Source organism: Garra rufa, chromosome 22 (genome assembly GCF_049309525.1).
Source record: "Garra rufa chromosome 22, GarRuf1.0, whole genome shotgun sequence".
NCBI lineage: Eukaryota > Metazoa > Chordata > Actinopteri > Cypriniformes > Cyprinidae > Garra > Garra rufa.
This window is the reverse complement of record NC_133382.1, coordinates 39,279,924-39,293,153: the sequence shown is the minus strand read 5'-3', so window position 1 is coordinate 39,293,153 and position 13,230 is coordinate 39,279,924. Positions and strand designations below refer to the sequence as shown.

Below are 13,230 nucleotides of genomic sequence, written 5' to 3'. Positions count from 1 at the left end.
CAAAGATGAATTTTCAGCATCATTACTGCAGTCTTCAGTGTCACATGATCCTTCAAAAATCATTATAATATACTGATTTATCATCAATGTTGGAAACAATTTTTTTTGGAACCTATATTTTTTTCAGGATTCTTTGAAAAATAAAAATTTAAAAAGAACAGCATTTATTTTGAAAATTGAAAACTTTAACAAACACCTCATTCAAAGTTTGAGGTCAGTACATTTTTTTTTCTCTCTTTAAAAGAGAACAATACTTTTATTCAGCAAGGATGTGTTCAATTGATAAAAAGTGATAGTAAAGTTGGAATAAAGTTATTTTTTAATGTTTTATTTATACATTTTAAAACGCATTACAAAGAGATACAAAAAAGACAAGTAAATAAATAAAGGACAACAAAAACACTATGTAGCAGTAAGCAAAAGCAAAAGTTCTTTGAAACTTTTTATTCAAAGAATCCTGAAAAAAGTCCTCACAGGACCAAAAAAAATATCAATGTTGGAGAGAGTTGTGCTGCTTAATAATAAAAGTAATAAATCAGTATATTAGAATGATTTCTGAAGGATCATGTGACGATGAAGACTGGAGTAACAGCTTTTAAAAATTCAGCTTTGCATCACAGAAATAAATTATATTTTAAAATACAGTAAAATAAAAAAACTGAATTTTGAATTGCAATAATATTTCATAATATTACTTTTGTTTCTGTATTTTTTTTTTAAGAGACTAAAAAAACTAAAATAAAATTTTACTTTTTAATGGCGGTGTATATTCAAACGACAGGACTTTCATTTCAACATTTCTCTGACTAATGAAAAGCACCAGAAGGAAGTTATTAAGTGACTGTATTTGTGTGTTGATTCTCACTGTTCAGGTTTGTCCAGAGGTTTGCTTCCCTCTTTGTCCTTTGATGATTTGACGTGTTTCTCGATTTTATCCAGCTCATCTTGCTGGGCTCTCTGAAACCACAAAACAGCATTTCAACAATCAATCTACAATTTCACAACTCCAAACACTGACACTTCCGGACAATAAACTGACAGAATCAAAGAGTGACAAACGCAGATGTCTGAGCCACATGAGTCAGAACACGGACCAGACCTCGTTCTGATGGTCAAAATCTGCTGGTTGTCTGTCAGAGTCACTATATTTCACACAAATATGCAGGCTGCAGTTCTTTGCGTTTAGCCACATTATTATTTGGGTTCGTTTGGAAGCAGAACAGAGCGTAATCAAAGTCTTTAGGAAGCCAGAGTCCAATAAAAGCCACAGCGTCTCATGAGTTTCCTTCTCGCTGAGCTAAAGAGCAACAAAAACAGAGTTTGGGGCTGCAAATTATGGAAAATGTGGTGTTGTGAAAGAACGACAAACAACCAGACGCGACGGAGACAACAGACAGACGCAAATGACGGATGGACAGAGAAACAGAGACATGCACTTCATCAGCAACAGCATCAGGAGATAATTATGATATCTATACAAACGCTGTGAATGAATCAATATTTTTGAACAAATCAAATGAGTAAGATCCAATGACTAATAAAACAGTTTAATAAAAAGAGCAACGTGCTTTATTTTTGAAAAATTAGTTGTTTGAATGAATCAAATGAGTGAATGATTCAGTGACTCATTCATGAAGCGGTTTCAAAATGAATCAGCTGTTTGAACAAATGTGAAGTAGCACAGATATGTTTGTAGCAATAGCCAAAAATACATTGCATGGGTCAAAATGATTGATTTTTCTTTTATGCCAAAAATCATTTCATAAATTTCCTACTGTAAATAAATCACTTAATTTTTGATTAGTAATATGCATTGCTAAAAACTTCATTGGGACAACTTTAAAGGTGATTTTTTTCAATATTTAGATTTTTTTGCACCCTCAAATTTTCAAATAGTTGCATCTCGGGCAAACAAACAAACAAACAAACAAACAAACAAACAAACCAGACATCAATGGAAAGCTTATTCATGTTTCAGATTATGTATCTGAATTAAAAAAAAAAAAAAAGACCCTTTTGAGTGGTTTTGTGGTCTAGGATCACAAATTGGTCGAACGAATGATTCAATGACTCACTCATTAACACAATGACTTGCGCCACCTACTGGCACTAGTTTCATATTTAGAGTATCTTTTCATTTTTTTTTTAATAATTTCATATTTAGTATTAAAAAAATAACCGTCATTCTTTATGCAATATTGAAATAAAATATATATTCTCAAAATATTTCTAATAAGCATTCACCAAACACTGGGCCGAAGGCTGGTTACTGAACAAGGTTTTTCGTGTTTTTCACCCCCATGTATTTTGCCAGTTTTTTTCAACGTTGCATAAATTAAATAACCAAAATGGGCTTTTTACAGTTTTGTCTTGCTTTGCAAAAAAAAAAATTATAAAACAACAACTTAACACTGAACATTTTTAACATTCTAGTAGACATTATAGCCTACCAACAGCATTATCCTAGTTCTAGTTGTTCCAGTCGTCTTCCATTATGGAGAATGCTTCTGTCAACCTTCAATGCAGCAGATTTGTTTCTGAACTCTTCTCTAGATCATCGCCTTAACGCAAGTCTGTCACTGAGCTCTACAGGCAGTTATCTTGGTTTTTGCTCTGATCTGCATTTTCAGCTGTTAGACCTTTTCTGAGAGGTGTGTGTCTTTCTAAATCAGACTCATTCAGATGAATTTGCCACAGTTTAACTCCACTCCAAGTGTAGGAACATGCATGAATGCTCCTGAGATCAATTTCCAGTGTCCCAGAAAAGGGTGTGAATACTTATGCAACGGGATATTTTCAGTTTTTTATTTTTAATAAATTTGCAAAGTTGTTCAAACCTATTTTGTGCTTTGTCATTATAGTGTATGAGATGTAGATTGATGTGGGGTGGAAAAAAAGTAATTTAAAGCAGTTTAACATAATGCTGCAACAAAACGTGAAAAAAATGATTCTGCTTTCAGTACTTCTCATTTAGCATAATTCTGACTTTATGAGGGTAATTTCAAAGCCAAAGCTGACGTTCGATTAATTTATGATTAATTAGATCAAGTTTTCCAGTCTCATCATCATCATCACTAGGTGTGTTTGAGAATCAGACGAACAGCCGGTGAGTTTCTCCACGAGCAGAACTACAGAACAAATACCTTCGTAAACAAAGCAGCCGACATCAAACGGCAGCGAGACGCGCCGTAAGGCCATCAGGAAGGTGATCAAAGACAGAAAACTGCTCTCTCGCTCTCAGACGCAAAGAAAAAATGAGGCTAAGACAAACACGTTCATTGAGGAGAGAGTGTGTACGGCTCAGGCGTGAATATAAACTCTGGAAAAGTCTGGGGCTCCATTAAGCATCATCAGGAGATCCATCACAGCACATATACACACACGCCACTTCAAACGCGGTGATTAGACGCGCTCTGCATCCCATTTGCTGCGTTTTTAAGTGTAAATACGCTTAATATGAAGCAGCTTTGGGCGCTCCGACACTCAAATGCAAACTCGAAGGCAGATATCAAAAGACAATATACAGATACGACAGCGAGCGGCAGGACTGACATCTGTACACGGGCCAGACTGGAAACTCGCACTCATAAAAGCGGGGAAAAAACACATTAGCGCGATCATTAGGTGCATTGCTGCAGTCTGACTGTATGTTTTTCTTTTTTTTGCCGTTCGAACAGGTCTGGATTCCATAATTACGGCGCGAGCCAGACGAAAACATCTTAATGTTTCTGCCTCCACCGACAGACTGACTCTCAGATCTCGGAAGAGCCAATCTGAATCGAATTTTCGGACGCTTCAAAGTCCTCTAATGATTTGGCATGTGACGCTTTAAAATAAATAAATGATTTTCATGCAAAAGCAGCTCGCGTTCTGAGACAAAAGCTGGTTTTTGCTTCTTTAATCAAAGCGCATGAGCGAACGTTCTGCTCCGATGGGCTGATTTGATGCACGCATGTTTTCACGAGACATAGAAACTCCTTTTCTGAATTTGTTTGGACACTAATGTATTTCAGGATTGAGCATGTGAAAATTTGCACGAGTGTACTAGTGTGTGATTTCTGATATTAAATTGGTCATAAAATAGAGAATCAATACATTTTTGATATTTACACGTGAGAGTTAACTCTATAAAAAAAAACTGCAAAATTAACTGGAAAATACTGGATGATTTCTGGTGCAAAATCTTAACTGATAATCTGAAAATGCATTTCATTAATGCTTTAAATTCCTGCATGATATTTTAGAGTCATCTGATCAAAACATCAGACTGCAGACGTGCATTGAGGAGAATCACACTGATTGACACACAAATGTACCATACACTGCAAAAAATGCTTTTCTAGCTTAGATTTGTCTCGTTTCCAGCCAAAATATCTAAAAATTCTTAAATCAAGAAAGATTTTCTAGATGACTAAAAATTGTCTTGTTTTCAGAAAAAAATTAAGTGCATTTTTGCTTGAAACAAGCAAAATAATCTGCCAATGGGGTAAACTAATTTTGACTTGTTTTTTTCTGAAAACAAGAAAATTATTTTTAGTCATCTAGAAAATCCTTCTTGATTTAAGAATATTTTGATATTTTGGCTGGAAACAAATGTACTTAAACAACACTGCAAAAAATGCTTTTCTTACTTAGATTTTTTGTCTTGTTTCCAGCCAAAATATCTAAAGATTCTTAAATCAAGAAAGTTTTAGACGAGTGAAAATGTCATTTAAAAAAAAAAAAAAAACAAGTAAAAAATAAGTGTGTTTTTGCTTGAAACGAGTAAAATCTGCTGATGGGGTAAGAAAAATAATCTTTTCTGTTTGAAATAAGATTTTTTTTTCTTAACCCAATGGCAGATAATTTTGCCTGTTCTAAGCAAAAACTATAATAAAATACTTTAATAAAAATAATAATAACATTATTATATTAAAAATTAATAAATAAGTTTTTACAAGTTTTATAAAAGTTCTAAAATCTTATAATATTTACAGGCTGTGTTAGATTTTACAACAGCGTTTGAGTGTCTAAGCTTACGAGATAAATCGTAATATTTTAATAAAAAAATTTAAATGAGAATAAAAACTTACTTAGAGAATAAAGTCGAAACATTGCGAAAATAAAGTCAAAATATTGCAAGAATAAAATTGAAATTACGAGAGTAAAGAGGAAATATTACGAGAATAAAGTGAAAAAATTACAAGAATGAAGTGAAAAAATTACGAGAATAAAGTCGGAATTATGATAATATAGTTGAAATGTTTAGAGAATAAAGTTAAAATATTACAACTCATAATTACGATAATAAAGTCGAAATGTTTAAAGAATAAAGTCAAAATATTTTGATATTTAAGAAGGATTTTTTAGACGAGTAAAAATGATCGTCTTGTTTTCAGAAAAAAAAAAAAAAACTCACTCAATTAAGTGCGTTTTTGCTTGAAACAAGCCAAATAATCTGCCAATGGGGTAAGAAAAATAATCTTGTTTTCTGTTTGAAATAAGCTGTTTTTCTTACCACAATGACAGATTATTTTGCCAGGTCTAACTTCATTTTGACTTGTATTTCTGAAAACAAGACATTCATTTTTACTCGTCTAAAAAATCTTTCTTGATTTAAAAATGTTTAGATATTTTGGCTGGAAACAAGACAACAAAAAAAAATCTAAAGAAGAAAAGCATTTAAAGTCCAGATTGCACTGAAAAAATGCTTTTCTTCCTTAGATTTTTTTTTTGTCTCGTTTCCAGCCAAAATATCTTTATTTTCCTCTGTATAAATGAAGGTTTGTGCAGCACATGTTTGGCATGATCTGAGGATTCACTCAAGTCTGAATGTTTTCATTTTTCAGGGTTTGTTCTAAATATGAGCAATAGTGATGCTTGAAAACAAAACCAATGATGAGAGCAAGAGAGAGAGAGGAGGATCTGCTTACATTCTCATAGAGCGCCTGTAACGTCTCCAGATCAACCACAGTGTTATCCAGATTCAGGATCGCTACACACACAAACAAACAAACAAACAGAGACACATGTTAGACAGGAATCAGCAGCTCAATCATCATCAGATCCAAAAATAAAAACACAAAACTCTGTAAAACAACTACATTTGGACATATCACTCATTCTGTGATTCCTTTTCCATTTGAAAAGCTGATATAAATATTAAAAACACCACACATTAAAATAGTTTTAAACACTTTTCAGACCAAGTAGCCTTATATCTCTTCAGAGTTCAATTATAAATCGTATTTAAGGGGAGACACTGCAGGCAAAACGCTGTTCAAGTTTGAGATTTTCGGCTTTTTTGGTTTTTCATAAAGTGTTTTTTCAGACTAACATTTCAATAAAAAAAATTTAAACTATGAGAATAAAAACAAAATACTTTGAGAATAAAGTCAAAACATTGCGAGAATAAAGTGGAAATGTTTAGAGAATAAAGTCAAAATATTACGAGAATAAAGTCAAAATATTTAGAGAATAAAGTCAAAATTACGATAATAAAGTAGAAATATAACGAGAACAAAGTCGAAATATTTAGAGAATAAAGTCAAAATATTTTGACAAAGTCAAAATGTTTTGAGAATAAAGTTGAAATATTACGTGAATAAAGTCGAAATTACGATAATAAATTCAAAATATTTAGACAAAGTCTAAATATTACGAGAATAATGTCAAAATATTTTGAGAAAGTCAAAATTACGATAATAAAGTCAAAACATTTTGATAATAAAGTTGAAATGTTTAGAGAATAAAGTCAAAATATATTACAAGAATAAAGTAGAAATATTACGAGAATAAAGTCAAAATATTTAGAGAATAAAGTCAAAATATTTTGATAAAGTCAAAATGTTTTGAGAATAAAGTTGAAATATTACGTGAATAAAGTCGAAAATTACGATAATAAATTCAAAATATTTAGACAAAGTCAAAATGTTTTGAGAATAAAGTCTAAATATTACGAGAATAATGTCAAAATATTTTGAGAATGTCAAAATTACGATAATAAAGTCAAAACATTTTGATAATAAAGTTGAAATGTTTAGAGAATAAAGTAAAAATATTTTGATAATAAATTGGAAATATTACAAGAATAAAGTTGAAATGTTTAGAGAATAAAGTCGAAATATTACGATAATAAATTCAAAATATTTAGACAAAGTCAAAATGTTTTGAGAATAAAGTCTAAATATTACGAGAATAATGTCAAAATATTTTGAGAATGTCAAAATTACGATAATAAAGTCAAAACATTTTGATAATAAAGTTGAAATGTTTAGAGAATAAAGTAAAAATATTTTGATAACAAATTGGAAATATTACAAGAATAAAGTTGAAATGTTTAGAGAATAAAGTCGAAATATTATGATAATAAAGTCGAAATGTCTTGAGAATAAAGTTGAAATATTACGAGAAAAGTCAAAATATTTTGAGAATAAAGTCGAAATGTTTAGAGAATAGTTAAAATATTTTGGGCTTTTTGGTTTTTCATAGTGTTTTTTCAGACTAGTGAAAGAAAACATCCAAAAGACACTGTTAAGTGTTTCTTTTATAGCACTTTATCTATTTGTGTCAATAGATTTCAATTACAATACATGTTTTTAAAGGCCAAGAGCCATAAATCTCCACTTCAGCAGCACTTACACACACCACACTTTACCTTTTTATTCCTGTCTATATTCTGAAGGTTTTTACAGAGGGATTTGTTCATATATAATTTGCATGATTTTATAAATTTTACTCCCCAAAAATGGTAAAAAATAAATAAATAAATAATAATAATATTTTAAGTGTTTTTTTTAAGTTTTTTTTCTGAATTATGGAGTGACAAAATGAGACCCAAAATCCTCTCTGTAAAAACATTTAACTCTAAAATGTAAAAAAAAAAAAATTAAACAATTTTGAAACTGACTTCATCCAGTGTTTTTTGTCCTAGAAATGTATGCAAATTAGCACATATTTCATTGATGGCTCATTTGCATATTTAAATCTAACATTTTTGAAAACTTGTAATACAAAAAAATGTTTGCAATTATCAATGTAATCAATCAACTGGGTAAGTAAGGTCATAACTATTCATTTTTTTACCCTATTCACCTGCAGTGTCTCGCCTTAATTTTCATGAATATTTATAATAAAAAACAAAGTGTACATCCATGTGATTGTATCAGGTCTGAGTGTGTATTAGAAAGCAAAGCGGGCCGTGTGCGACGAACAGCATCATGACGTCACACGTCTGCGTTCGATTTCAGCTTCAGGACATCATACGACGGACGAGGGCTGAATTCCTCTCGCTCACACACACACACTTACACACACTTACACACACTTACACACACTTACACACACTTACACACACTTACACACACTTACACACACTTACACACACTTACACACACTTACACACACTTACACACACACACACACTTACACACACACACACACTTACACACTTACACACACACACACACACACACACACACACACACACACACACACACACACACACTTACACACACACACACACACACACACAACACAAACCATGTGTAAATGCATAAACACATTTGATTAGATGGAAATTAAGTACAAGTTCTGCTGGCAGAATCAAACACGCTGGCATTCCAAAAGCGTTTCGGAGAACAGAGACACAAAACACAAGTCTGTCCGCCCAACATGCCATCATAACATGACTATTACAGTCAATATCAATTCACCTTCATGCAGCCGTGTGATTTTACAATTACAGACACTCCTTTGGATTATATTGTCTGTATAATTACACAGCAGCAAAGGGAATAATGTTCTTACGAGAAAATGCTGAGGGAAAGAGCAAATAAAATTAATTGGGTAACAAATAAATGTAAATAAATTATTAATTTCAAAAATTTAATGTAGTTTTTTTTATTTAATAATAATAATAATAAATAATAATAATAAATAATATTTTTAATATTATTATTATTATTATATTAAAATAAATAAATAAATTTACAAGTTTTATAAAAGTTCTAAAATCTTTAAAAATGTTTAAAATATTTACATAATTTTAAGAGTCTAAGATTACAAGAGAAGTCATAATATTTATACGAAATATTATAATAAAGGTGAAATATTTGAGAAATTTTTGAAATTATGATAAAACTGAAATTATGAGAATAAAGTGGAAATATTACGAGAAGTAAAAATATATGAGAATAAAGTTAAAATATTTTGAGAATAAAGCTGAAATATTACAAAAAAAGTTTAAATATTACCAGAATAAAGTCGAAATTACAAGATTTTTTTTTTAAATATTACAGGAATAAAGTTAAAATATTATGAGAAAAGTCAAAATATTACGAGAATAAAGTCAAAATATTACGAGAATAAGGTCAAAATATTATGATTATAAAGTTAAAATATTACGAGAATAAAGTCGAAATATATTACGAGAATAAAGTCGAAATATGAGAAAAAAGCTAAAATACTATGAGAATAAAGTCAAAATATTAAGAGAAAAAATACTAAATATTACCAGAATAAAGTCGAAATGTTTAGAGAATAAAGTCAAATTATTTTGAGAATAAAGATGAAAAATTTATAGAATAAAGTGGAATTGTAGATCTAAGAATTGTAATCTAATTACAACGAGACATTTGTTTCATTAAATTAGGCTATACTGGGTTTTTTCATGCCTTCTGATGTTCTTTCAATTTATATCTTGCTAAAAAATTGAAATAAACATTTATAATTTGTATTTGTTCAATCATTTACTGTATTATACCATGAACGAAGCAGCTTGTGAATAGCATTTCCACTTCATTCTCATCATATTTCTGCTTCATTCTCAAAATATTCAGACTTTTTAAAATACTTTGAGATTAAAGTCATAATACTACGAGAATAAAGTCAAAGTATTTTGAGAAAGTCTGAATATTTTGAGAATGAAGTGGAAAACACTACTAAAAAGTCAAAATACTACAAGAATAAAGTTGAACTATTTTGAGAATAAAGTGGAAATACTATGAGATTAAAGTCATAATACTACGAGAATAAAGTCATAGTATTTCCACTTTATTCTCAAAATATTTCAACTTTATTCTCGTAGTATGACTTTAATCTCGTAATCTTAGAACCTGTCCTCATGTCATTAATAACCTTTTACTGTAAGTGGGTGCCCTGCAGCACGAATGATTCCTCAAATCATCATTGAAGGAAGGTATTTATAAAAACAACAAGTCCAGCAGTGATTTGAATGGCTGAGTTTGTTCCGAGGAGGTTCACGTTCAGGGTCCATCTGATATGTTATGGATCTGATGGCGTTGGATGCAGACGCTGCCCAGAGCCGCCGGTGACCTGCAGCCTATCAGAGCATCAGGAAACACTCGCTGCCACCCAGAGAACACAGAGAACACAGAGGAACACGTCAATGCCCGGACACTGCGCATTCAAACGCAACAACCAAACGCCAGCGTGGAAAAGAAAACAGGAAGCGCGCTCGCCAGAACAAAACCTCCAGCTGTAGGTCCACCTCGACCCGCCGATGACCGCGAACCATCCGTCAAACACCAACCACGAACCATTCAGATTTACAAACACACTTCTGGATCAGAGTCAGTGCAGAAGTGCTGCTCATCAATGATGTTCATGGGAAATCACACAACCATATGAATAATACAGAGCAGAGGAAAAGACAAACGGTTCTGACCGTGCTGGATGTCCTTCATGTCGAGATGTAAACTGGACATCAGGATCCCCACAGCCTGAGAACGCTTGGTGTTCAGCAGCTTCACCACCTACAACACACACACACACACACACACACACACACACACCAGAATGAATGCATTTACTCAAATCAGCATCATTAAAGCCTATCAAATGTGAAAGTTGTCACATACACTGTTGAGGAAAGTTACTTTTAAAAGTAATGCGTTACAATATTGAGTTATTCACAAAAAAAATGTAACTAATTCTGTTGCTTAGTTACTTTTTATGGAAAGTAATGCGTTCCGTTACTTTTGCGTTACTTTTTAAATCTGGGCAGGGCTTGCTGGTTTGTTTTTAATATAAAAAGTTCTATTTTTGTCAAATGTAAAACCCTTTTCACATCAAAAGCCTCAGGTTTAGAGAAAAGTAAATCTCCGTCTGTACAGTAGACCGCAGAAGAAAAATGTCAACTTTTCAGCAATAAAAAAAGAAAACAAATGTTAGATTATCTTGAGTCATTTTTTCTTATTAGTCTTAAAAGTAACTAGTAAAGTAACACATTACTTTTTAATTGACCAGAAAATATCTGAGTTACTTTTTCCCCCATTTATTGATTAAAAGCTCTCCTGTCCCCATGTTGAGAGAAATTGTGAGTAAGATGTTACTTTAGTTCTAGAATAAATGTGAACATGCATTAATTCATCTCACTCACTAAAAAACAGATACAGTGTTCTTCAAAATGAATAAAAACACTGGAATTCAATGCAAACCTGCAATAATTAAATATGTTCAATAATACAAATATCCTTTATGTATTTAATCCCATTTTATGAACCGATGTCTTTGCTGCCGAATTGGATCATCGAAGGTCGGCAGCAAAGACATCGGTTCATAAAATGGGATTAAATACATAAAGGATATTTGTATTATTGAACATATTTAATTATTGCAGGTTTGCATTGAATTCCAGTGTTTTTATTCATTTTGAAGAACACTGTATCTGTTTTTTAGTGAGTGAGATGAATTAATGCATGTTCACATTTATTCTAGAACTATAGTAACATCTTACTCATGATTTCTCTCAACATGGAGACAGGAGAGCTTTTAATCAATAAATGGGGGAAAAAGTAACTCAGATATTTTCTTGTCAATTAAAAATTAATGTGTTACTTTACTAGTTACTTTTAAAAAAGTAATATATTGTAACTTGCGTTACTCGTAATGCGTTACCACCAGCACTGCTCACATATAGAAGATGCTGTCAGACACAATGTACGGCAAAGAGTAGATTTCAATCTAGGGATGCACCGAATGTTTGGCAACCGAAATTATTCGGCCAAAAATAGCAAAAAAAAAAAATCTCTTTCAGTGTTCGGCCGAATAAGCAAAAAGGCCGAATAAATTATACTGAACAATGACGTAACGCGATCAAAACATGACCTTAAGTGCTTTACTGCTTTTAAAACATTTTGAACATAACCATACACATCTGATTACCTTTATTTAAATGTAGTTAATTCATTAATTTAAATTTCATTTATTATTAGTATTATATATAGACATATATTACTTACATTTTTTTTTTAAGTTTCCCAAATCGATAAAAGATTGTGACATACATTTTAAATATTAAAATTATTTATTAACATTTTTAGACATTTAAATTGTACTTTTTAGTGAGTTTACCACTTAAAGTTTCCAAAATGGATAAAAGATGTTGTTAAACATACATTCATCATTGTTGTTTGTATTTAAGTTGTAATTAATACAATAAATATTTATAGTCTAATATTAGTATTTATAGTAAAATATTTAAGTCTTTCTTTCTTGTTTATTATTAGTATTATTTTTACATTACATATTAATTTTTCTTTTATTATTTTGGAAGTTTTTTTTATTTTAAGTTTATTTAAAATTTTATATTTTAAGTTTTCCAAATTAATAACAGATTTGAGATATAAATATTAAATATTTAAGTTATTTTAATTTATTTATTTATTTATTAAAATTGTATTTCTCTAAATTGAATTGTATTCATTTATCTAAAGAGTAAGTTTTCCTAAATGGATAAAAGTTTTAGCCATTATTTAAATTAGATTAAAACGTATTTAGTTAGTGACCACTTAAAGTTTCCCAAATGGATAAAAGATGTTGTTAGACATGCATTCATTGTTAAAAAAAATATTTTTTTAAGTTGTAATTAATACAAAAAAAATATTTATAGTCTAATACTAGTATTTATAGTAAAATAAAAGTCTTTCTTGTTTATTATTAGTATTATTTTTACATTATATATTACTTACATTTTCTTTCTTTATTTTGGAAGTTTTATTTATTTTTTATTTTAAGTTTTCCAAATTAATAAAAGATTTGAGACATAAATGTTAAATATTTAAGTTTTATTTATTTATTAAAATTGTATTTCTCTAAATTGAATTGTATTTATTTATTGAAAGAGTAAGTTTACCTAAATGGATATGGTAGACATACATTCATTGTTAAAAAAACGATTTTTAAAAATTGTAATTAATACAAAAAATATTTCTAGTCTTACACTAGTAT

The 13,230-nt window shown here is 30.4% G+C and overlaps 1 protein-coding gene across 1 annotated transcript in view; it reads right to left on the bottom strand.

Annotated features, from left to right (window-relative positions):
• fmn2b (formin 2b) overlaps nt 1-13,230 on the bottom strand; it is an 86,434-nt gene that overhangs the window by 34,781 nt on the left and 38,423 nt on the right. The window contains exons 8-10 of the mRNA XM_073828611.1: nt 10,667-10,754; nt 5,913-5,974; nt 866-957 (exon numbers count right to left, since the gene is read on the bottom strand). Coding sequence (XP_073684712.1) covers nt 866-957; nt 5,913-5,974; nt 10,667-10,754 — 242 coding nt within the window. The remainder of the gene's footprint in view (nt 1-865; nt 958-5,912; nt 5,975-10,666; nt 10,755-13,230) is intronic.